Here is a 23,966-nt window from a genome sequence, read left to right as displayed (position 1 = left end):
AATTACTGCCCTTGCCTAAATTCCAGCCATTGTTCATCTCTCTGCAAGTTCCAGTTCTCAGCAATGCAAACCTTCCCCTTCTGCTTTCCAATAGCCTTTGGGGGAGAGGCACACCTAGGATTTTTGCTTTTGCAAATTCCTTCCTTCCTTGCAGCCGGCTCTTTCTTCCTAGTCCAGTCCACCCATCCTTTCTCTTCACTTCTCTTGAAATCCACTCCCCTTCTCACTGGCTCTCTCGCTGGAATGGGAAGGCTTTTAGAAAGGAAACTTTGGGAAAATCCGTTTGGGGTTCCAAATAAACGCCTGGGCCCATAACCTGTTAGAAGTGCTTGCAGCTTGGGTCAATAAGATTTAAAGTTTCTGGAGTTCAGAGGCTTTATTCATGAAACAACTATTTATGGGATGAGTAAAGATGAAAGAGACAAAGATCTTGTGTTGGGAGAGAACAAGAATATGACTCGGCACCCGGTGATGTCTAGATCGCCCTCGTGTAGTTTAAAGTAACTCATGCATTAACTAGAAGCTCAGAAGAAGGAAATGTGTTTGCTTTTCTCCAACAAAAATCAGGGCGGTTTCGAAAGGTTCAGTTCACCACCTTGATTCAAAATAACCCCCAGTTATTTTAGAAGAGAAGAGAACCAGTTCCCTGGTCTCAGGAATGATTGTGCAAAATCTGGATAAAATCAGGCATCCAAATATAGATGAAAAACAGCTCCTGATCTCAGGAGCTGTCATGCAAAGTTTGGTCACGATATCCTAAGAGGTGTTCAAATCCAGAGCGACTGGGCAGCCGTCCAAATTGCACAGAAGATACATTAAAATTATCTGTCAAAAGCCAGAAGTTAAAAACCAAGCGGACCTAAAAAATAATAAATTCAAAACATCAATAAAATCAGCTGTTCAAAATATACATCACAAGGAGAATTTTCCTATTAAAATGCATGCCAACTTTATACATTTGGGTATAAGTTGTTCCAGATCAGCAGATAGGCACTTACTGATTTTGTTCCGTTTGAAATGTGCTTCTTGTAAAATACCTCGAAGCAATTTCACAACGAAAAACATCAGCGATAAAAACAATTATAACATTTTGTTAAAAACCCAATCAAAACCACTTTCACCCGTAAGATCTCTGAGGGCAGAGAAGAGAAAGATCTAAGAAAACAGGAAATTTTCTGCATGTGTTCATGCTAGATGGAAGTTATTGCCCATAAGCTAAAAAGGTTTCCTGGATAGGGTTGCAAAATTCCTCGTTCTTTTTTAACCCCAACCCCAAGATCGGTCCAATGAAAAAGAGAGAATCAGAAAACATTATTACAGGGAGACACCAGATGGCAAAAAGCAGCTCAAAAAATTCAAACAATTGGAAGCCCAATCTTTAATGATGCACAATGCTAAAAACAAATTAATATTATTAATTTGTATGATGGTTATTAATCGGAAGCCAACCGTTCTTCTTTGAAAACGCTAGCGTGAAGCATGTTGTGTGCTGAAAGAAAATTATAGCCGTACCTCGGCTCCTGAACAATTGAAAACCGGAAGTGACTGTTCCGGTTTTCGAACATCCAACGGGGCTTCTGCAGCTTTTGATTGGCTGCAGGAGATTCCTGCAGCCAATCGGAAGCCACGCTTTGGTTTTCTAACGTTTTGGAAGTTGAACGGACTTCCGGAACGGATTGTGTTCGACTTCAAATGTACGACTGTATATGAAAACGATGTACCGGTGGTATTTGATTCCTAGTAAGTTAGCAAAAATGTATAGAACAAGTAGAAATACCTGCTGGAAATGTAAAGAAAAAGAAGGTACCTTTTATCATGTGTGGTGGACGTGTGAGGTAATAAAAACATTCTGGGAGATGATATATAAGGAAATGAAAAAAAAGTGTTTAAAATAACTTTTGTTTTTAAAAGAGAAGCTTTTTTAATTAGGAATTATAGGTACCGAGATTCCAAAGGACGAGAAAAGGCAACAGCTGCAAAATTAACTGGAACTTTTAAAAAGAAAGGGGGGTGGAATTATAATTTATTTAGGAGATCATTGTAAGCAGATGAAAACATTAGCAGGATTTTTAATCTCCCTTGCAAGGTAACAAAGACTATGGACAATTTGGACGGATAAAAAATGTGGATAACGGATTGATATGCCATTGTAAATATTGACATTAGGACCCATGGAGGTGGGGGGAAAGTCTTGCGGTTCAGAGCAATCTCTATATATGGATTTTTAATTGATTTTGCTATAAGCTTCTATTTTTGTAGTGGCTTGGCTCTCCCACAGAAGCGAGACAGCGGCAGTAATTATCTCAGGTTTATTGCTCAAACACATAAATCACTTCAGAGCTCCTTCACGCCGTCTCTGACTCCAAGTTTGCAGTTGCCTGAGTCTAAACTCAACCCCTTCCTCTTCTTCCAAAAAGGGAAAAAACCCTTTCCTCCTCCTCTCACTGACCTTTTCGTGCCTTCGAGTTTTTGGGCTAGCTATTCCTGGCCTGGCCAATAGAAGGGGGGAAAATGGAGGCAGTGAGAGATTTTACTTTCTTGGGTTCCATGATCACTGCAGATGGTGACAGCAGCCACAAAATTAAGAGACGTCTGCTTCTTGGGAGAAAAGCAATGACAAACCTTGACAGCATCTTAAAAAGCAGAGATGTCACCTTGCCAACAAAGGTCCGTATAGTCAACGCTATGGTTTTCCCAGTAGTGATGTATGGAAGTGAGAGCTGGACCATCAAGAAGGCTGATCGCCAAAGAATTGATGCTTTTGATTTATGGTGCTGGAGGAGACTCTTGAGAGTCCCATGGACTGCAAGAAGATCAAATCTCTCCATTCTGAAGGAAATCAGCCCTGAGTGCTCACTGGAAGGACAGATCCTGAAGCTGAGGCTCCAAGACTTTGGCCACCTCAGGAGAAGAGAAGACTCCTTGGAAAAGACCCTGATGTTGGGAAAGATGGAGGGCGCAAGGAGAAGGGGACGACAGAGGACAAGATGGTGGGACAGTGTTCTCGAAGCTACCAGCATGAGTTTGACCAAGCTGAGGGAGGCAGTGGAAGACAGGAGGGCCTGGCGTGCTCTGATCCAGGGGGTCACGAAGAGGCGGACATGACTAAACGACTCAACAACAATTCCTGGCCTCTCCCCTTCCATCTCTGAGCTAAGATTGGTATTTTGTGGATCTTTGCTATCTGCTGCCTGCTCTCTGTTCTCTGAAGCTATGCCACTCGGCTGCCGCTCCTCCCTCTCACATTCCAGTCTCCTTATCTCTCTTTGCCTGCTTTCATTCCCAGCCTCTGTCAGCTCTGGAACGAAGCTGACATTTTTAAAAATCAAACAAAAAATATTTCATTAAAAAAGAGAAAACGCCAGCGTGCCACAACCTGTAAGGCGTGAGTTTCAGGTTCTGATACCCCAGACAGCACCCACCTGTTCCTCTGTCGTCCATACGGGTCGGGCTTGCTGAACCCGGATGATGTCCTTGAGGCTCTGGTACCAGCTGTTGGAGCCGCCTGCCAGGCTGATGGTGGCCGTGAAGATGTGGCTCCAGTCCTTCCGCATCTTGCCAGCCTGGGCGTAGAGGCGCCGCGAGCTCTTCTTTGATTCCGGGGCCAGCCACTGGCGCATGGCTTTGACGCCCTGCCGGCTGTCCGGCTCGCAAAAGACCACGATGGGGAAGTACTGGACGTAGTTGAGCCTCTCCACGGCTGCCGGAGTAATGTCCAAAAGGGCGTGTTTATCCTGGGAGACAGGAAAGTGACAGATGAGGCCGTCAATCGTGCTTCCAGGGCGACTATCTATCAGCTCCATCTGAAACCAGGTGCGCAGCCTGGCGGGCATTTTGGACTCACAGCTGTCCATGGAGGCGCAGGTCCATCTGCGTCCAGGGCGGCTGTCTGCCAACTCCATCTGAGACCCTCCCTGCCTGCAGACTGTCTGGCCAGAGTGGTGCATGCTCTGGTTATCTCCCGCTTGGACAACTGCAATGCGCTCTCCGTGGGGCTCCCTTTGAAGGTGACCCAGAAACTGCAACTAATCCAGAATGCGGCAGCTAGACTGGGGACTGGGAACGGCCGCCGGGACTCATAACACCGGTCCTGAGAGATCTGCATTGGCTCCCAGTACGTTTCCGGGCACAATTCAAAGTGTTGGTGCTGACCTTGAAAGCCCTAAACGACCCAGTATACCTGAAGGAGCATCTCCACCCCCATCGTCCAGCCCAGACACTGAGGTCCAGCTCCTAGGACCCTCATACCTACGGGACCGCCTCTCCTGGTATGCCCCACAGAGAAACTTACCGTCTTCAAATAAAAATATCTTGAAGGTCCCAGGCCACAGAGAAGTTAGGCTGGCCTCAACTAGAGCCAGGGCTTTTTCGGCTGTGGCCCCGATCTGGTGGAATGCTCTGTCCCAAGAGACTAGGGCCCTGCGGGACTTGACATCTTTCCGCAAGGCCTGCAAGACAGAGCTGTTCCACCAGGCCTTTGGCCAGGGCACAGCCTGACTCCCTCCCTAGGCAATCTTCGCGGAGCTCTGGCCCAATGGTTGCCAGCGGCTTGAATTAATTAATTTTATAATGAATGATTTTAGAGTGTTGCTTGTGCTGCACTTTTGTACGGTTTTATTGTTGTTAGCCGCCCTGAGCCCGGCTTCGGCTGGGGAGGGCGGGATATAAATAAAATTTATTATTATTATTATTATTATTCTGGCGGTTCCCTCCCTGCGAGAAGTGAGGTTACAGGGAACCAGGCAGAGGGCCTTTTCGGTGGTGGCTCCTGCCCTGTGGAACGTCCTCCCCTCAGGCGTCAAGGAGATAAACAACTACCTGACTTTTAGAAGGTATCTGAAAACAACCCTGTATTTATAATGTGTGATGTTTAAATCTGATTTAAAAGACAAGACATTGTTTGGTTCAAGATAACAGCAACAACAACAACAACAACATCAACTTATTTATACCCCGCCCATCTGGCTGGGTTTCCCCCGCCACTCTGGGCAGCTTCCAACCAAATATTAAAAACAATACAACGTCAGACATTAAAAACTTCCCTAAACAGGGCCACCTTCAGTTGTCTTTTAAACGTAAAATACCGTATTTTCTGCTCTATAAGACTCACTTTTCCCCTCCTAGAAAGTAAGGGGAAATGTGTGTGCGTCTTATGGAGCGAATGCAGGCTGCGCAGCTATCCCAGAAGCCAGAACAGCAAGAGGGATTGCTGCTTTCACTGCGCTACGATCCCTCTTGCTGTTCTGGCTTCTGGGATTTAGAATATTTTTTTTCTTGTTTTCCTCCTCCAAAAACTGTGTGCGTCTTGTGGTCTGGTGCATCTTATAGAGTGAAAAATATGCTAGTTGTTTATTGCCCTGACATCTGCTCAGTTGGCCCCTTTGCTGCAAGGAGCAACACACAGCGTCTCAGAGTACAGATGGGGACGTTCCCTAGAAAGTTTTTGCCAATCACTGTGGACAATGCTAAACTGGAGGGAGCAATGTGTTGATCTGGCAGTCCATTCAGAACTGTGGTAGTCATGTGGGATTGCTATGAGGAATTATTAAAAAATGTACCAAGCCGTTGTGTCCGCAATGAACGCATTGCTTTGACTTGGCTTGAGCCATTTGACACGAGTTCTGATTCCATCCCACAAGCCTCTGCCTCTCTGTCTGTTTTCTCTACTGTCCATTTTCTACGCCTGACAGGCACGTAAAGGTAAAGGGACCCCTGACTGTTAGGTCCAGTCATGACCGACTCTGGGGTTGCAGCGCTCATCTCACTTTACTGGCCGAGGGAGCCGGCGTACAGCTTCTGGGTCATGTGGCCAGCAGGACTAAGCCGCTTCTGGCGAAACCAGAGCAGCACACAGGAACGCCGTTTACCTTCCCGCTGGAGTGGTACCTATTTATCTACTTGCACTTTGACGTGCTTTCAAACTGCTAGGTGGGAAGGAGCAGGGACCAAGCAACGGGAGCTCACCTCGTCGCGGGGATTCGAACCGCCAACCTTCTGATCAGCAAGTCCTAGGCTCTGTGGTTTAGACCACAGCACCACCTGCGTCCCTTTTATCTTTTAAAGGACAGTTAAGTCCAGTCATGGCCGACTCTGGGGTTGCGGCGCTCATCTCGCTTTACTGGCTGAGGGAGCCGGCGTACAGCTTCCGGGTCATGTGGCCAGCAGGACTAAGCCGCTTCTGGCGAACCAGAACAGCGCACAGAAACGCCATTTACCTTCCTGTCGGAGGGGTACCTATTTATCCACTTGCACTTTGATGTGCTTTTGAACTGCTAGGTTGGCAGGAGCAGGGACCGAGCAACGGGAGCTCACCCCGTCATTGCGGGGATTTGAACCGCCAACCTTCTGATCGGCAAGCCCTAGGCTCTGTGGTTTAACCCACAGCGCCACCTGTGTCTAAGCATTCTAAAACACAGACCAGTTGTTTCACCAGGCATCCTGGGTCATAAAGACAGAAGGTAGCTTTGATGTAGCTTTTCTTAGTTTTGTTAATCTTAGGGCCAGGGAGAGTTCAGGAAACAGAGTTCACAAGGATATGGTAAATACTATACAGGTGAAACCTGAAAAATTAGAATATCGTTGAAAAGTTAATTGATTTCAGGAATTCAACTTGAATGGTGAAACTAATATATGAGATCGACTCGTGAAATGCAAAGCGAGATGTGCTTCTACTTCTCAGAGGTTCAATCTTGCTCGATTTGCAATCCTTCTTTTGCTGATTTCCTTGAATATTCAAATATTCAAATTTTCTGAGATGGTTAATTTGGGGTTTTCACCAGCTGTATGCCATGATCATGGCAATGATAACAAATCAAGGCTTGACATATCTCGCTTTGCATGTCATGAATCTATCTTATATATTAGTTTCACCTTTCAAGCTGAATTCCTGAAATCAAGGAACTTTCCCACGATATTCTAATTTTTCGAGTTTCACCTGTATTTCTTTGCCATCTTTCCTTTCCTGTTTACTGCCTGTTTGCTAAATGCATTTCTCATTGATTCCTGTTTTATTTAGCCTGAACATGTATGCATGCTCAAAGTATTCTTTGTAGTTAAAAGGATTTCTCTGATCTAACTTTGTACCCACGTAGTGGTTGTTTTTGAAATGCGCTGTGTTAAAAGTTCTTTTGTTAATAAAAGGGACCTGGGCCAGGGTGTGAGAGATGATTATTATTGGCATATCCTCCCAGAATCCAAGCCTCATGTGTTTTGTTTTAATCAGGGTCCGGTCCTTTCCTTCGCCTTCAGAACGCAACACAGAACCATGAGGACTAGCGTCCTATTTTGACAGGAAGAGCTACAAAGCGAGGGAGCATCTGCTTCCCACCCCCTTGGACCCCGGTTTCGTGACGTTTCCCCCGCCTCTAACCTGTTTTGCAATATGCCACACGGAGTCCAGCTTGATAACCTTGGATGAGCTCCCTTCTCTCGCCACGCTCTCTAAAAATGGGGAGGGAAAGAGAAAGAGAGAGAGATGGATATTGTTTTTCCATCTTTGAGTGCGCAAGAGTCGGTCAAAGCACAGTGAGTCGGACAACATATGAAGACCCGGCAGTTTGCCCTCCCAGCCCCACCGGACCATAGCTGTCAACTTACAGATTTGAAAATAAGGGACCAGTAGCCTTGAAAATAATGGATCAGCAGCCAGAATAAGGGATTTTCCGAGCACAGGAAGGTTCGACTTCTGAGCCCCTCCAAGCCAAAGGCAGAAAGCCCAGCCAGCAGCCAAATGAAGCCTCAAGCGGTGGTTCCCACAGCACAGCAACCCGGCAAAGGGGATGCAGCAAGGGAAACCACCGTCCCCTCTCCGCTGGGAAGCGCTGAGCAAAGGCGAGTCCCCAGGCAAGGCGGCCGATTTGATCGGCACAAGGCATGCAAGCTCCACCCCCCAGTCGTTCTTAGACTCCTTATTGGGTGAGCAACGCAGCCAAGCAACACAGTTGGAGCCTCCCTCCTCCCTGGCCGGCAGGGAGGGAGGGAGGGAGAGGAGCCGCTTCCTTTGAAACCCGGGAAATTTAAGGGACATCGTCAATAAGGGATAGCAGCGGGACATGGCACTGGGATAAGGGACTTTCCCGCCAAATAAGGGACAGTTGACAGCTATGCACCGGACTCTGGTCGTGGGGAAGAAGGCTCACCTGCAATCTCAAACTGATCCGGCAATTCGGTGCTGAGTTTCTGCATGGCGATGTCAGCGATGGGTCCCAGGATCACGACCGGGCGCTTAAAGGTTGCTGCCGGGGAGGAGGAGGAAGAAGAAAGTCAGAGGGGTCTTGCTCTTTTATTGCACCTATATCTCCCTCCATCTCGGAGGAGACCAGGGCGACGTTTTCCAGGCGATGCTCTGTGTGTGTTTAGGACTACAACTCCCATCATCAACCGCCAGCCAGTGTGGGAATTGTAGTCCAAAAAGATCTGGAAGGCACCAGGTTCTCAAAGGCCAGTGGTTAAGCCTCGTGCATAACGTTGCATGAACATACCTAGTGTTTTTTTCTTTAAAAAAAATGTTTAGGGGTACTTTCATTTTGATTCAAGAAAACCACCCTTTTATAGTCCACACCATTTTATAGTCCACACATACAGTGGAGCCTCTGGATATGAATATAATTTGTTCAAGGGGTCCGTACGTATCCTGAAAGATCCGAAAGTAGAGGCACCGCTTCTGTGCATGCGCACGGTGCGATAGAGTGCTTCTGCACATGCGGCGAAACCCGGAAAAATACACTTCCGGGTTTGCCATGTTTGCAACCCGAAAGTTACGTTTCTGTATAGTAAATGGACAAAGGTACAAAGATTCACAGAATGTTTAGGGGTATGCGTACCCCTGTGTCCCCCCCCCCCGAAAAAAAATACTGAAAATACGCAAATATACTATTATTGACCTTGTTATAGAAGATGAAGAAGAAGAAGTAACAAATTTTATTTATACCCCACCCTCCCCAGCCAGCTAACACCAGGTATAAAAACAATTGATTAAAATACAACTTAAAAACAAGATTAAACACAACATTAAAATGCAGCCTCATTTCAGCAGAAACTCCAATCAAAAACTTTGGGGAGTGTGTGTGAAAACGTCAAATCTTCACCAAGGCCAACTATCCAGACTGGTCCTACATGGGCCAGAAAAAATAAAATAAAATAGTGAGGCCCTAAGCTATAGCTTTGGAACGCGGGTGGCGCTGTGGGTTAAACCACAGAGCCAAGGGCTTGCCGATCAGAAGGTCGGCAGTTCGAATCCCCACCACGGGGTGTGCTCCCATTGCTCAGTCCCTGCTCCTGCCAACCAACAGTTCGAAAGCACGTCAAAGTGCAAGTAGATAAATAGGTACCGCTCTGGCGGGAAGGTAAACGGCGTTTCTGTGCTCTGCTCTGGTTCATAGAATCATAGAATCCTAGAATCCTAGAGTTGGAAGAGACCACAAGGGCCATCGAGTCCAACCCCCTGCCAAGCAGGAAACACCATCAGAGCACTCCTGACATATGGTTGTCAAGCCTCTGCTTAAAGACCTCCAAAGAAGGAGACTCCACCACACTCCTTGGCAGCAAATTCCACTGTCAAACAGCTCTTACTGTTCTTCCTAATGTTTAGGTGGAATCTTCTTTCTTGTAGTTTGGAGCCATTGCTCCATGTCCGCTTCTCTGGAGCAGCAGAAAACAACCTTTCTCCCTCCTCTATGTGACATTCTTTTATATATTTGAACATAGCTATCATATCACCCCTTAACCTCCTCTTCTCCAGGCTAAACATGCCCAGCTCCCTTAGCCGTTCCTCATAAGGCATCGTTTCCAGGCCTTTGACCATTTTGGTTGCCCTCCTCTGGACACCTTCCAGTTTGTCAGTGTCCTTCTTGAACTGTGGTGCCCAGAACTGGACACAGTACTCCAGGTGAGGTCTGACCAGAGCAGAATACAGTGGCACTATTACTTCCCTTGATCTAGATGCTACACTCCTATTGATGCAGCCCAGAAGCGGCTTAGTCCTGCTGGCCACATGATCCGGAAGCTGTACGCCAGCTCCCTCAGCCAATAAAGTGAGATGAGCATCGCAACTACGACTGGACCTAATGGTCAGAGGTTCCTTTACCTTTACGCTATAGCTTGTTTAGCTTATACGTAAATTTGACACTGCGCACCGCTATTGGAGACCCCAGAAACAAAGCAAACTGCCCTCACCTTCCTTCAGAACAACCCTCTCGTACGGCGGGTAGTGCCCTTGCTTGGTGAGGGCAGACAGATCCTCGCGACTCTTCCGGAGGTTCCTCTTTGCTCCTCGCAGGCCCCGCAGTTTCCAGAACTCAGCCCTCGGCCCCGAAGAGGCGGCCCCCGACGTGGCCTTGAGGACGGACTCCAAGCTGGCGATCTGTTCTGCCCTGGGGTGCAAAGGAGAACCACGGGATGGGTTGGGTGGAGGGTATGTCTCTTGGCAATGCCCCATAGATTCTCTATGGGGTTCAGGTTAGGCGAGTTTGCTGGCCAATTAAGCACAGTAATTCCATGGGATTACACCCATTACACAACTTTGATGGCAGAAAGTGAGGAGGAATTAAAGAACCTTTTAAAGAGGGTGAAAGAGAAGAGCGCAAAATACAGTCTGAAGCTCAACACCAAAAAAACGAAGATTATGGCCACTGGTCCCGTCACCTCCTGGCAAATAGAAGGGGAAGAAATGGAGGAAGTGAGAGATTTTACTTTCTTGGGCTCCATGATCACTGCAGATGGTGACAGGAGCCACGAAATTAAAAGACGCCTGCTTCCTGGGAGAAAAGCAATGACAAACCTAGACAGCATCTTCAAAAGCAGAGACATCACCTTACCAACAAAGGTCCATATAATTAAAGCTCTGGTTTTCCCAGTAGTGATGTATGGAAGTGAGAGCTGGACCATAAAGAAGGCTGATCGCCGAAGAATGGATGCTTTTGAATTGTGGTGCTGGAGGAGACTCTTGAGAGTCCCATGGACTGCAAGAAGATCAAACCTCTCCATTCGGAAGAAAATCAGCCCTGAGTGGTCACTGGAAGGACAGATCCTGAAGCTGAGGCTCCAAGACTTTGGCCAGCTCATGAGAAGAGAAGACTCCCTGGAAAAGACCCTGATGCTGGGAAAGATGGAGGGCACAAGGAGAAGGGGACGACAGAGGACGAGATGGTGGGACAGTGTTCTTGAAGCTACCAGCATGAGTTTGACCAAACTGCGGGAGGCAGTGGAAGACAGAAGGGCCTGGCGTGCTCTTGTCCAGGGGGTCACAAAGAGGCGGACACGACTAAATGACTAAACAACAACAACAAAAAATGCAGCCAATATAATTTAATGGCTAGAGTCTCCATTAATTCCAATCGGTCTAACTCTTGAGTATTCCCAATACTGGAATTTATGCAGCCAATATAATTTAAGGGCTAGAGTCTCCATTAATAGCTCTAACTCTTGAGTATTTCTAATGCTGGAATTCATCAATAGGTCTACTCTGAGTATTTCTAATATCGGATTATATCACCCTGTGTAGCTATAGAGTCTCTGCTAGTTGCAATGTGAGTCTTAACTAATATTGTATGGGGGGAAATGCAACATTGTGCAGTCAGTACTACTGTATACAATTTCATACACTGGTTCCAAGGTTGTCTACTGTGATCGGGACTACCCCTGTGTAAAATAAGCCAGATCATAGGGTCACGAAGAGTCGGACACGACTAAACAACAACATAGGGACCCTTAGAGACAGCCCATCTCCCGCCAGGATACCTGTTTCGGTTGGGGATAATGCCCTTGTCGAGTTCCTGGAGATCTTTGCCCATGCGCATGGCTAGCCAGCTTCCGACCTTCCCCCGGTACATGGTGTCCACCACGTGGAAGACCTCGCCTCGGGTGAAGCTCAGAGCGGAGGGGGCGTCCTTCTCAAAATCGAAATGGGTGCGGATGTAGAAGGAGTCGCCCACGTTGGACTTCACCATCTTCCTGTAGACTGATAGGAGCAGAGAGAGAGAAACAAAGGCTCAAACATTTTGATGTATTTTTAATCTTTGTTGGAAGCCGCCCAGAGTGGCTGGGGAAACCCAGCCAGATGGGTGGGTACAAATAAATTATTATTATTATTATTATTTTGAATCCCAGGCAGGCAACATTGCTATCCATAATGCATGGGTAGGCAAACTAAGGCCCGGGGCTGGATCCGGCCCAATCGCCTTCTCAATCCAGCCCGCAAACAGTCCGGGAATCAGTGTGTTTTTACATGAGTAGAATGTGTCCTTTTATTTGCAATGCATCTCTGGGTTATTTGTGGTGCCTGCCTGGTGTTTTTAAAGGTAAAGGTAAAGGGACCCCTGACCGTTAGGTCCAGTCGTGGCCGACTCTGGGGTTGCGGCGCTCATCACGCTTTACTGGCCGAGGGAGCCGGCATACAGCTTCCGGGTCATGTGGCCAGCAGGACTAAGCCGCTTCTGGCAAACCAGAGCAGCGCACGGAAATGCCGTTTACCTTCCCACCAGAGTGGTACCTATTTATCTACTTGTACTTTGATGTGCTTTCGAACTGCTAGGTGGGCAGGAGCAGGGACTGAGCAACGGGAACTCACCCCGTCATTGCAGGGATTCGAACTGCTGACCTTCTGATTGGCAAGCCCTAGGCTCTGTGGTTTAACCCACAGCGCCACCCGCATCCCCCCTGATGTTTTTACATGAGTAGAATGTGTGCAAGTAGATAAATAGGTACCACTCCAGCGGGAAGGTCAACGGCGTTTCCGTGCGCTGCTCTGGTTCGCCAGAAGCAGCTTAGTCCTGCTGGCCACATGACCCAGAAGCTGTCTGCGGACAAACACCAGCTCCCTCGGCCTATAGAGCGAGATGAGCGCCACAACCCCAGAGTCGACCACGACTGGGCCTAATGGTCAGGGGTCCCTTTACCTTTACATGAGTAGAATGTGCCCTTTTATTTAAAATGCATCTCTGGGTTATTTTTGTGGGGCCTGCCTGGTGTTTTTAAATGATTAGAATGTGTCCTTTTATTTAAAATGCATCTCTGGGTTATTTGTGGGGCATAGGAATTCGTTCATATATTCTTTTCAAAATATAGCCCGGCCCCCACAAGGTCTGAGGGACAGTGGACCAGCCTCCCGCTGAAAAAATTGGCTTACCCCTGCAGAGCATCTCCCGTATGGGAATGTTCAGGGTGGCAGGAGAGGATATATTGTTATTAATATCTTTCCTAACTTGCACTAGCAAGTTCCTTTACTTAGCAGTTACAATCCCCCTTATTTTATACACACACCAGACAACTGGTTGCAGGCTTGTGTGAGCCTCTCACTATTATACAACTCAGTCTGTCTTCAGATTAAATTGTACATTCCTGGTAAATTCCCTTGAATCCCTCTAAAAAAAATGAAGACTCCACTGAGGTAAAACCAGGCACGGCGTTTGAGTGGCAGAGCCACTGCCGCTTGGCCTCTTCCTCCCGTCGCCGTCGCTGGGAGTTGCAGCGTTGTGGCGGTTTCCGGCTTCACAGCACGGGCTGGATTTAGGACCCAGATAGGCCTGATCCAGCCCGGGAGCCGTAGTTTGCTGACCCCTGACTGAAGGTGTCATTTGGCAATTAGCTTATATATCTGAGTTTTCACCACTGATTACTCCAATGTTCAGCCTTGCTGGCCTTCGGGAAGGCCAGACGCTCCTGCAAAGACACTGTTCTGCCAGCCGGTCTATCGCTCTCTTTTCTTGCCTTCCATTAAAAATAATAATAATAAAAATATAAAGGTAAAGGGACCCCTGACCATTGGTCCGGTCATGACCGACTCTGGGGTTGCGGCGCTCATCTCGCTTTATTGGCCGAGGGAGCTGGCGTACAGCTTCCGGGTCATGCAGCCAGCAGGACTAAGTCGCTTCTGGCGAACCAGAGCAGCGCACGGAAACGCCGTTTACCTTCCCGCCGGAGCGGGACCTATTTATCTACTTGCACTTTGACTTGCTTTCGAACTGCAAGGTGGCAGGACCAGGGACCGAGCAACGGGAGCTCACCCCGTCATTGCGGGGATTCGAATCGCCGACCCTCTGATCGGCAAGTCCTAGTTCAGCAATGGCAAATGAGGGCTGGAGGGACACGACAATGGTGAGTTACTCACTGTCCTGCTTATTCTGAACGTGCAGCACCACCTCTTCGCCCGGCGACAGCTCCAGGAGGTACTGAATGGCCTCTTCGCGGGTGAGATTATGAAAAACTTGCTCGTTCACCTGTGGGCAGAAGCCAAGGATAAAGGGGTAAGGAAGCAGGGATAACAATGTTCCGCACCTCTGTCTGAATGCACACTTGTTTTCACCTCTGAAATAACACTCTTCCAAACTGCTCTGAGCAGTGCTTCTTAGTAGAGCATAGGTAAAGGGACCCCTGACCATTAGGTCCAGTCATGACCGACTCTGGGGTTGCGGCGCTCATCTCGCTTTACTGGCCGAGGGAGCCGGCGTACAGCTTCCGGGTCATGTGGCCAGCAGGACTAAGCCGCTTCTGGCAAACCAGAGCAGTGCACGGAAACGCCGTTTACCTTCCCGCCGGAGTGGTACCTATTGATCTACTTGCACTTTGACGTGCTTTCGAACTGCTAGGTTTGCAGGAGCAGGGATTGAGCAATGGGAGCTCACCCCGTCGCAGGGATTCGAACCGCCGACCTTCCGATCGGCAAGCCCAAGAGCAGGCATAGGCAAACTCGGCCATCCAGATGTTTGGGGACTACAACTCCCATCATCCCTAGCTAACAGGACCAGTAGTCAGGGATGACACGCACATTTCCGAGCACAAATCAAAGTGTTGGTGCTGACCTTGAAAGCCCTAAATGGCCTCGGCACAGTATACCTGAAGGAGCATCTCAACTCCCATCGTTCTACCCGGACGCTGAGGTCCAGTTCCAAGGGCCTTCTGGCGGTTCCCTCCCTGCAAGAAGTGAGGTTACAGGGAACCAGGCAGAGGGCCTTCTCGGTGGTGGCGCCCTCCCAGCAGATGTCAAAGAGAAAAACAACTAGCAGACTTTTAGAAGACATCTGAAGGCAGCCCTGTTTAGGGAAGCTTTTAATGTTTGATGCATTACTGTATTTTAATATTCTGTTGGAAGCTGCCCAGAGTGGCTGGGGAAACCCAGCCAGATCGGCGAGGTATAAATAATATTAATATTATTATTATTATTATTATTATTATTATTATTATTATTAATTATTATTATTATTATTATTGGAATTGTAGTCTCAAAACATCTGGAGGGCCGAGTTTGCCCATGCCTGCCTGAGAGGCTCAGTGGTTTAGACCATAGCGCCACCCATGTCCCCATCACATCACAGACCTTGCGGGGATCATAGAATCATAGAGTTGGAAGAGACCACAAGGGCCATGGAGTCCAACCCCCTGCCAAGCAGGAAACACCATCAGAGCACTCCTGACATATGGTTCTCAAGCCTCTGCTTAAAGACCTCCAAAGAAGGAGACTCCACCACACTCCTTGGCAGCAAATTCCACTGTCGAACAGCTCTTACTGTCAGGAAGTTCTTCCTAATGTTTAGGTGGAATCTTCTTTCTTGTAGTTTGGAACCATTGCTCCGTGTCCGCTTCTCTGGAGCAGCAGAAAACAACCTTTCTCCCTCCTCTATGTGACAGCCTTTTATATATTTGAACATGGCTATCATATCACCCCTTAACCTCCTCTTCTCCAGGCTAAACATGCCCAGCTCCCTTAGCCGTTCCCTCATAAGGCAAATCTAGGCGAGGGATCTGCTTACCTGAAGGATCTGGTCTCCCTCCTGGATCCCTTGGCTCTCGGCCGGGCTGCCTTCCTGCACCCCGGCAACGAAGATCCCGACATCGTTGCCGCCAGCCAGACGGAGACCGATGCTCTTGGCTTTTATGAAACGGACCACTTTGGAATCGGGGCTGTATCTGAAACAGGAGAGGACGAAAAACGCTCTCAGGGAATGTGAATGTATGGTTATCGGAATGTGATCTTGACCTGGCAGGGCCCCCTGAGATATAGATTGGCAAGCCTGTGGAAATCAACGGACAGACTGTGGGAATGTTTTTTTACGGAGGTGTGGAAATGGCGTCTGTTCTTTAAGTGATATGACTCTTGGAGAGTGTAAAAGCCACACAGGAGATGTTTGTTTTCAACCTGCTTGTGAAGATTATCAGAGATCACAAAGAAAGGAATATATGATAACAACAAGAAGATGAGGAAAATAACGAAGAGACTATCTGGACAGAACTGGATAGAACTGTTTAATTAAAGCAGCAGCAAGAGTGATGTTTGGACCCCTTTTGGAGCTTGAAGTATGGGCACCCCCGACAAAATTTAAAAAATCTGGCTGTATAATCTGGAACTAATGTGATTTGGAATTAATGTGATTTGATTGGTCTGTTAATAAAAATTATATTTGAAAAAGAAAAAGAAAAATGCTCTCAGGGCCAGGATGCGTGCGGCCAACTCTGGAGCCGCTAGGACTCTGCCAAGCTCCTTACCCATAATTTGTGCCAGTCTGGGAGGCAAAGGCATCAGTGTGGGCATCGTAGTCATTTTCAGGGCTCCCTTGGACTTCTGGCGAGGGGGACAGGACACAGAGACTGTCTGAAAACCACAACCTCCATTTCTTTTCTTTTTAAAATAATTTTTATTGAATGATTTTATGTGACAAAAAACAACACAGCCATACTAGCACTAAATATAATTAAGAAATAAAAATTACATACAGTGGTGCCCCGCAAGACGAATGCCTCGCAAGACGAAAAACCCGCTAGACGAAAGGGTTTTCCGTTTTGGAGGTGCTTTGCAAGACGAAAATGTCTTGCGAGTTTTTCTGACTTTCCCCTCCCTTCCCCCCCCTTTTTCTAATCCGCTAAGCCGCTTATCCGCTAAGCCGCTAAAAGCCGCTAAGCCGCTAATAGCGCTAATCCGCTAAGCTGCTAATGGGCTTGCTTCGCAAGACGAAAAAACCGCTAGACGAAGAGACTCGCGGAACGGATTCTTTTCGTCTTGTGAGGCACCACTGTACATCGATATTTAGTTTGTTCTTTACCGTCTTATTTCCTCCCAAACATTGCATACAACAACACACATATGTGCAGACACCCACACAAAATGATAATAATGAAAGTAAATTATTTCCCCCCTTTTATCTTCCAAAATCTTTTCTTCAACTTTGACTTCCTGTCAAGTCCCTTTGCATATATTTTACCTTGCATTTGAATGTACACAAAACAATAAACCTTTCTATATAATTTTTCTAATACATTCTGAAAACATAATAAATCCTTAATTGTTGTCCACCTCCTTTTAGTTCCTTTATCACTCAAATGCTAGCACGGAGTCAAAACTATTATTGTCTTTTTGAACATATCTTCTATAACCATCCCATTTTCCCGCAAATTTTTGCTTTGAGTTTCCTCTGAGTTTACTAGTCAGTTAAGCCGTCTCCACCAATTCCTGTAATTTGATTTGCCAATCTGTTATTTTTGGAGCCTTGTGATCTTTCCATCCCTTGGCCACAAGTATATCTCCATTTCTAGACTAGGGTAGGGTTTCCCGGGTAACCGCCCTACAAAACGGCTTCCGGGCAGATTTTTGCCGATCGGAAAAATGTCTGGGAAAACTCGGGACGTAAGGCAAGAATTATTATTTTTTAATGCTTAAAAAAATGCAAAAATAACCCCCCAAACGTATATTCTGGGAGCGATGTCCCCCAAAAAACCTCAACAACAATTTCACGGGCAACTCGTTGGCACCACACATTTTAAGAATAATAATTTAATGTTTGTACCCCACCCGTTTGACTGGGTCGCCCCAGCTGAATAGGAAAACACAGCGAAGAATCAGGCATTAAATAAGGCACTTAATAATAATATTACAACACACACGAAGGCGCAATATGGTTTCAGCACCCTGGACAGAGCAGAAGGTCTTTTATTGCTCCCATTTCAAAGCACGGGGAAACTCACCAAAGCTGAACCCATAGCATACCCTTAAAAGATGAAGCAGTCCACTTTAAACAGTCACGGCTTGCCCCAAAGGATCCTGGGAGATGTAGTTTGCTGAGAGTTCTTAGGAGACCCCCCCAAGGCTACAATTCCCAGAGTTCCCCGAGACAGAGGGACTGGTTGTTAGGCTGGGAAATGTAGTTCTGCGAGGGGATGAGAGGGTTCTCCTGAGAGTTAGCAGCACCCTGAATAAAAACTACAGATCCCAGAATTCCAGGAGTGTTTAAAGCGGTATTGTAGTTCTTTCAATGCTTGGGGATGGATGGTGATGGATGGATTGAGGTTGAATAACAACAAGACAGAAGGACTGTTTATGGGGGGACAGGGGGCGGGCAGGTGTGGGGGGCTGCCTGGTCCTGAATGGGGTCACTGTGCCCCTGAAGGACCAGGTGCGCAGCCTGGGGGTCATTCTGGACTCACAGCTGTCCATGGAGGTACAGGTCAATTCTGTGTCCAGGGCAGCTCCATCTGGGATGCAGGATGAGACCCTCCCTGCCCGCAGACTGTCTCGCCAGAGTGGTGCATGCTCTGGTTATCTCCCACTTGGACTACTGCCATGCGCTCTACATGGGGCTGCCATTGAAGGTGACCCGGAAACTGCAACTAATTCAGAATGTGGCAGCTAGACTGGGGACTGGGAGCAGCCGCTGGGAGCATATGGGACTCACAGCTGTCCATGGGGGCGCAGGTCAGTTCTGTGCCCAGGGCAGCTCCATCTGGTACGCAGGATGAGACCCAGCCTGCCCGCAGACTGTCTGGCCAGAGAGGTGCATGCTCTGGTTATCTCCCGCTTGGACTACTGCCATGCGCTCTACATGGGGCTACCTCTGAAGGTGACCCAGAAACTACAACTAATCCAGAATGCGGCAGCCAGACTGGGGACTGGGAGCGGCTGCCGAGACCACATAACACCAGTCCTGAAAGACCTACATTGGCTCCCATTACATTTCCAAGCACAATTCAAAGTGTTGGTGCTGACCTTGAAAGCCCTAAACGACCCAGTATCCCTGAAGGAGCATCTCCACCCCCATCGTTCAGCCCGGACACCGGGGTCCATCTCCTGAGGGCCTTCTGGCGGTTCCCTCCCTGCGAGAAGTGAGGTTACAGGGAACCAGGCAGAGGGCCTTCTCAGTGGTGGCACCCTCCCTATGGAACGCCCTCCCATCAGATGTCAAGGAAATAAAGAACTATCTGACTTTTAGGAGACACCTGAAAGCAGCCCTGTACAGGGATGTTTTTAATGTTTGATGTTTCATTATGCTTCTATATTTGTTGGAAGCTGCCCATTGTGGCTGGGGAAACCGAGTCAGATGGGCAGGGTACAAATAATAAAATTATTTATTATTATTATTAATAATAGAAGGTGTGATTGGGACCTTTACTCAGTCCATCATGTCTGAAGCTTATGGAGTATTTATGGATAAGGCAGAGACTTCAACTGCTCTATGGAGGGTTTTAGGGGCAGAAAAGGAGTTAGGGGGAAATTGAGCCCCCAAAATGGAGGTTTCTCCACTGCTGAGATAGACAAACAAGCCCCCCCCCCCACTGTTTGGATAGACAATCTAGCCTCCCCAAAACCCTTTGCCCAGGCATGCAAAATGCAAGATTCAGGGGCACCTTTGCAACCTGGCAAAAACACCTGGCGGGGAAGGATCTAGGGGCCGGATTGAGAGGCCTAGGGGGCCACATCTGAACCCCGAACCCCCCCCCAGGGCCTGAGTTCCTGCCGTAAAACCTCTCAGCCGCTTTTGAAGCCAAAAACCAGCCACCTTGACAAGAGAGATGGAGAGGCAGGAGAGAAACTCACCGCGAAGCGGGGGCGTCGTCGACTTTTCGGGTGACGTTTGCTCGGAGCGCCGTAGGGTCCTGCGTTTGGGGAAGGAAGGAGATTTTTTGAAAAGCACTAGAGAAGAATGGGAATTAAAGTGAAGGGAGTACTGTACTTGGAACTTGCAAAAGGGACCGAATTATTACGGAATAAACCAACTGATGTAGTCTAAAAGGAGTGGGAAGGCTTTAAGACTTATCTAATGAGGCAAGGTTCAAGAAGCAAAATTTGGCCATGCCTAGAATAAATCCAGAAGGAGAAAAAATGCTTCCTTATACCAGGGTCAGCAAACTTTTTCAGCTGTGGGCCGGATTGAGAGAGAGAGAGAGCGCGCAAGAGAGAGTGAAAGAGAGAGAGAGAGAGTGCGAGAGAGAGTGCGAGAGAGAGAGAGAGAGAGAGAAACAAAGAAAGAGAGAGAAAGAGATATAGATAGATGATAGATAGATAGATAGATAGATAGATAGATAGATAGATAGATAGACAGATAGATAGATGATAGATAGAAAGAGAGAGAAAGAAAAAAAGAGAAAGAGAGAGAGGGAGGGAGTGAGAGAGAGAGAGGTAGAGAGAGAGAAAGAGAGAAATAGAAAGAGAGGGAGAGGGAGAGAGAGAGAGAGAGAGAGAGAGAGAGAGAAATAGAAAGAGAGGGAGAGAGAGAGAGAGAGAGAGAGAAAGAGAAAAAGAGAAAGACAGAGAGAGAGAGAGAGAGAGAGAAAGAAAGAAAGAAAGATATAGAAAGAGAAAGAGAGAAGAGAGAAAGAGGGAAAGAAAGAAAGAAAGAAAGAGAGAGAGAAAGAGAGAGAAAGAGAGAGAGAGAGAGAGAGAGAGAGAGAATGAGAGAGAGACGGTGGGGGGGCAGGGTGGCCAAAGGAAACGAGACCCCCCCTCCCACCCAGGCACCTCAGAGAGAAGCTTACGGGGCCGGATTCCACTTTGGAGATCCCGGCGACTCTGGCGCGCTCGCTGGGGCAGTTGGAGGCGGCGAGATGTCCGAGCCGAGGTCAGAGATGTCTTTGGGGAAAGAAAACAAAGAGAAATAATTTCGCGGTGCGTCACTTCTGCAAGCGCTAAACAAGTGCGAAGAAATCCCTGCCCCTCACTCACCGTCCAGATGGGAGCTTTCGCTCTCGCTGTCTCTCACTTGGGGAATGTTCACTAGAAATTGGCTGTTGTCCCGAAGAACCACCAGCGTCAGTCTCCCCTCTGAGAGTTCGATCAGCCGCCGTGTCTCCTCCAGGGACAGATTCTCACTCGACACTCCATTGATCTGGAAAGAGAGGACATTCTCTTGAACCCGGAGATTCAGCATCTCATGCTCAGCCGACTGAGCTGAGAGCTGTTAGAAGATCAGGAAATGTATAGGACTAGCTCCAACATGCTATCATGTTACAGTGGTACCTCGGGTTACATACGCTTCAGGTTAAATATGCTTCAGGTTACAGACTCCGCTAATCCAGAAATAGTGCTTCAGGTTAAGAACTTTGCTTCAGGATGAGAACAGAAATCGTGCTTCGGCAGCAGCTTGAGGCCCCATTAGCTAAAGTGGTGCTTCAGGTTAAGATCAGTTTCAGGTTAAGAACAGACCTCCGGAACGAATTAAGTACTTAACCCGAGTTACCACTGTATTGTTTTAGTTAAATGAATTGTTTAAATTGCTATTAAGGGAAGGGTTGTTTTTCTGCAGAGCGGAAAAGTTGTTCAAATGTAAAGAGTTAACTTGTTAAATCTCGCAAAAATCATTTCATAGTTATCTATCTTATGTATTTCTAGGTAAATGTAAATGTAAAGGGACCCCTGACCATTAGGTCCAGTTGTGGCTGACTCTGGGGTTGCAGCGCTCATCTCACTTTACTGGCCGAGGGAGCCGGCGTACAGCTTCCGGGTCATGTGGCCAGCAGGACTAAGCCGCTTCTGGCGAACCAGAGCAGCACACGGAAACGCCGTTTATCTTCCCGCCGGAGCGGTACCTATTTATCTACTTGCACTTTGACGTGCTTTCAAACTGTTAGGTTGGCAGGAGCTGGGACCCAGCAACGGGAGCTCACCCCATCACGGGGATTCGAACCACCGACCTTCTGATCAGCAAGTCCTAGGCTCTGTGGTTTAACCTACAGTGCCACCCACGTCCCTAATTTCTAGGAGTACCACCAAATCAGCAAATTTTGATATACAGTCATACCTTGGGTTACAGACACTTCAGATTGGGTTTTTCGGGTTACGGACCTGCCAAAACCTGGAAGTACCAGAACGGGTTACTTCCGGGTTTCGGGTGTCGCGCATGCACAGAAGCGCTAAATCGCACTTTGTGCATGCGCAGAAGCACCGAATCGCAACCCATGCGTGTGTAGCCGCGCCACTGCGGGTTGTGAATGTGCATCGCGCACGGATCACGTTCACAACCCGAGCATCCACTGTATATGACCTTTTCTCTTATGTGGTGGAACTGTAAAGCGATAAAAGAATTCTGGGAAATGATATATAACGAGTTGGAAAACAATGTTTAAAATAACAGTTGCTCAAAAGACCAGAAGCCTTCCTTTTAGGTATTTTAGGTGCAGATATACCGAAGGATCTGGGCCAGATTTAGGTTTGATGAGGCCCTAAGCCAGGCATAGGCAAACTCCGGCAACTCCAGCTGTTTTGGAACTACATTCCCATCATCCCTAGCTAACAGGACCAGTGGTCAGGGATGATGGGAATTGTAGTCTCAACACATCTGGAGTACCGGAGTTTGCCAATGCCTGCCCTCAGCTCCTGAAGGTAATGGGGCCCTTTATATGTCCTGCTGTCCTTTGCCAACAACAAATTGTCGCTGTTTTTTTCTGCGTTGTATATATGCTAAATGGTCATTTATGGACCTTGTAGGTATCTCAAGCCATTTGCACATGTTGCCCTGCAACCAGTCCATGCAGAATGTAGGCACCCTATATATAGAAAGGAGCAAAGCAGTGATATTTTAGGGAGCAGGCGAGCAGGCAGGGGCCATGATTTACATCGGGGTCAGCAAACATTTTCAGCAGGGGGCCAGTCCGCTGTCCCTCAGACCTTGTGGGGGACCGGACTATACAGTGGTGCCTCGCAAGACGAAATTAATCCGTTCCGCGAGTCTCTTCGTCTAGCGGTTTTTCCGTCTTGCGAAGCAAGCCCACTGACGGATTAGCGGATTAGCGCTTTTAGCGGCTTATCGGCTTAGTGGATAAGCCGATAAGCGGCTTAGCGGCTTAGAAAAGGGGGGGGGGGAGGAAAAAAACCCCGCAGGAACTCGCAAGACATTTTCGTCTTGCGAAGCAAGCCCATAGGGAAATTCGTTTTGCGAAGCACCTCCAAAACGGAAAACTCTTTCGTCTAGCGGGTTTTCCGTCTTGCGAGGCATTCGTCTTGCGGGGCACCACTGTACTTTGAAAAATAATAATAAATGAACGAATTCCTATGCCCCACAAATAACCCAGAGATGCATTTTAAATAAAAGGACACATTCTAATCATTTAAAAACACCAGGCAGGCCCCATAAATAACCCAGAGGTGCATTTTAAATAAAGGGACACATTCTACTCATGTAAAAACACACTGATTCCCAGACCGTCTGCGGGCCAGATTGAGCAGGCGATTGGGCCGGATCCGGCCCCCGGGCCTTAGGTTGCCTACACATGACTTACATTGTAGGAGCCTACACAACACAAAATCCTGTTGCTGCATATAGGTTTTATTTTATTTCTTTTTTATCTTATATTTTGGAAATGCATATTCAGAGTTTTTTCCCTTTAAATTTTTGGGGGGGCAGCCCCAAGAGAGCGGGGCCCTAAGCTATAGCTTGTTTAGCTTATACGTAAATCTGGCACTGATTCTGAGACATACGCTTCAGGTTACAGACTCCGCTAACCCAGAAATAGTGCTTCGGGTTAAGAACTTTGCTTCAGGATGAGAACAGAAATCGTGCTCCGGCGGCATGGCAGCAGGAGGAGGCCCCATTAGCTAAAGTGGTGCTTCAGGTTAAGAACAGTTTCAGGTTAAGAACGGACCTCCAGAACGAATTACCGTATTTTTCGCCCCATAGGACGCACCGGCCCATAGGACGCACCAAGTTTTTTGGGGGGGAAATAAAGGGGAAAACATTTATTTCCCCCCCAGGCGCTTGTGGGGCCGGCAGTGG

The 23,966-nt window shown here is 47.7% G+C and overlaps 2 protein-coding genes across 6 annotated transcripts in view; one reads left to right on the top strand and one right to left on the bottom strand.

The window, feature by feature from the left end:
• GAMT (guanidinoacetate N-methyltransferase) overlaps nt 1–23,966 on the top strand; it is a 245,576-nt gene that overhangs the window by 32,216 nt on the left and 189,394 nt on the right. The window lies entirely within an intron of this gene.
• Nucleotides 1–23,966, bottom strand: part of TJP3 (tight junction protein 3) — a 65,901-nt gene that overhangs the window by 11,172 nt on the left and 30,763 nt on the right. For all 4 annotated transcript variants that reach the window (XM_079960503.1, XM_079960504.1, XM_079960505.1 and 1 more), the window contains exons 7-17: nt 20,921–21,083; nt 20,734–20,827; nt 19,796–19,854; nt 16,477–16,552; nt 15,744–15,900; nt 14,105–14,213; nt 11,737–11,956; nt 10,174–10,370; nt 8,139–8,234; nt 7,370–7,440; nt 3,423–3,734 (exon numbers count right to left, since the gene is read on the bottom strand). In XM_079960503.1, the coding sequence (XP_079816629.1) occupies nt 3,423–3,734; nt 7,370–7,440; nt 8,139–8,234; nt 10,174–10,370; nt 11,737–11,956; nt 14,105–14,213; nt 15,744–15,900; nt 16,477–16,552; nt 19,796–19,854; nt 20,734–20,827; nt 20,921–21,083 (1,554 nt within the window). The remainder of the gene's footprint in view (nt 1–3,422; nt 3,735–7,369; nt 7,441–8,138; nt 8,235–10,173; nt 10,371–11,736; nt 11,957–14,104; nt 14,214–15,743; nt 15,901–16,476; nt 16,553–19,795; nt 19,855–20,733; nt 20,828–20,920; nt 21,084–23,966) is intronic.

The sequence above is a fragment of the Podarcis cretensis genome (genome assembly GCF_951804945.1).
Source record: "Podarcis cretensis genome assembly, chromosome: 18".
NCBI lineage: Eukaryota > Metazoa > Chordata > Lepidosauria > Squamata > Lacertidae > Podarcis > Podarcis cretensis.
Note: the sequence above shows the minus strand (reverse complement) of the source record. Positions and strands in the feature narration are given on the sequence as shown.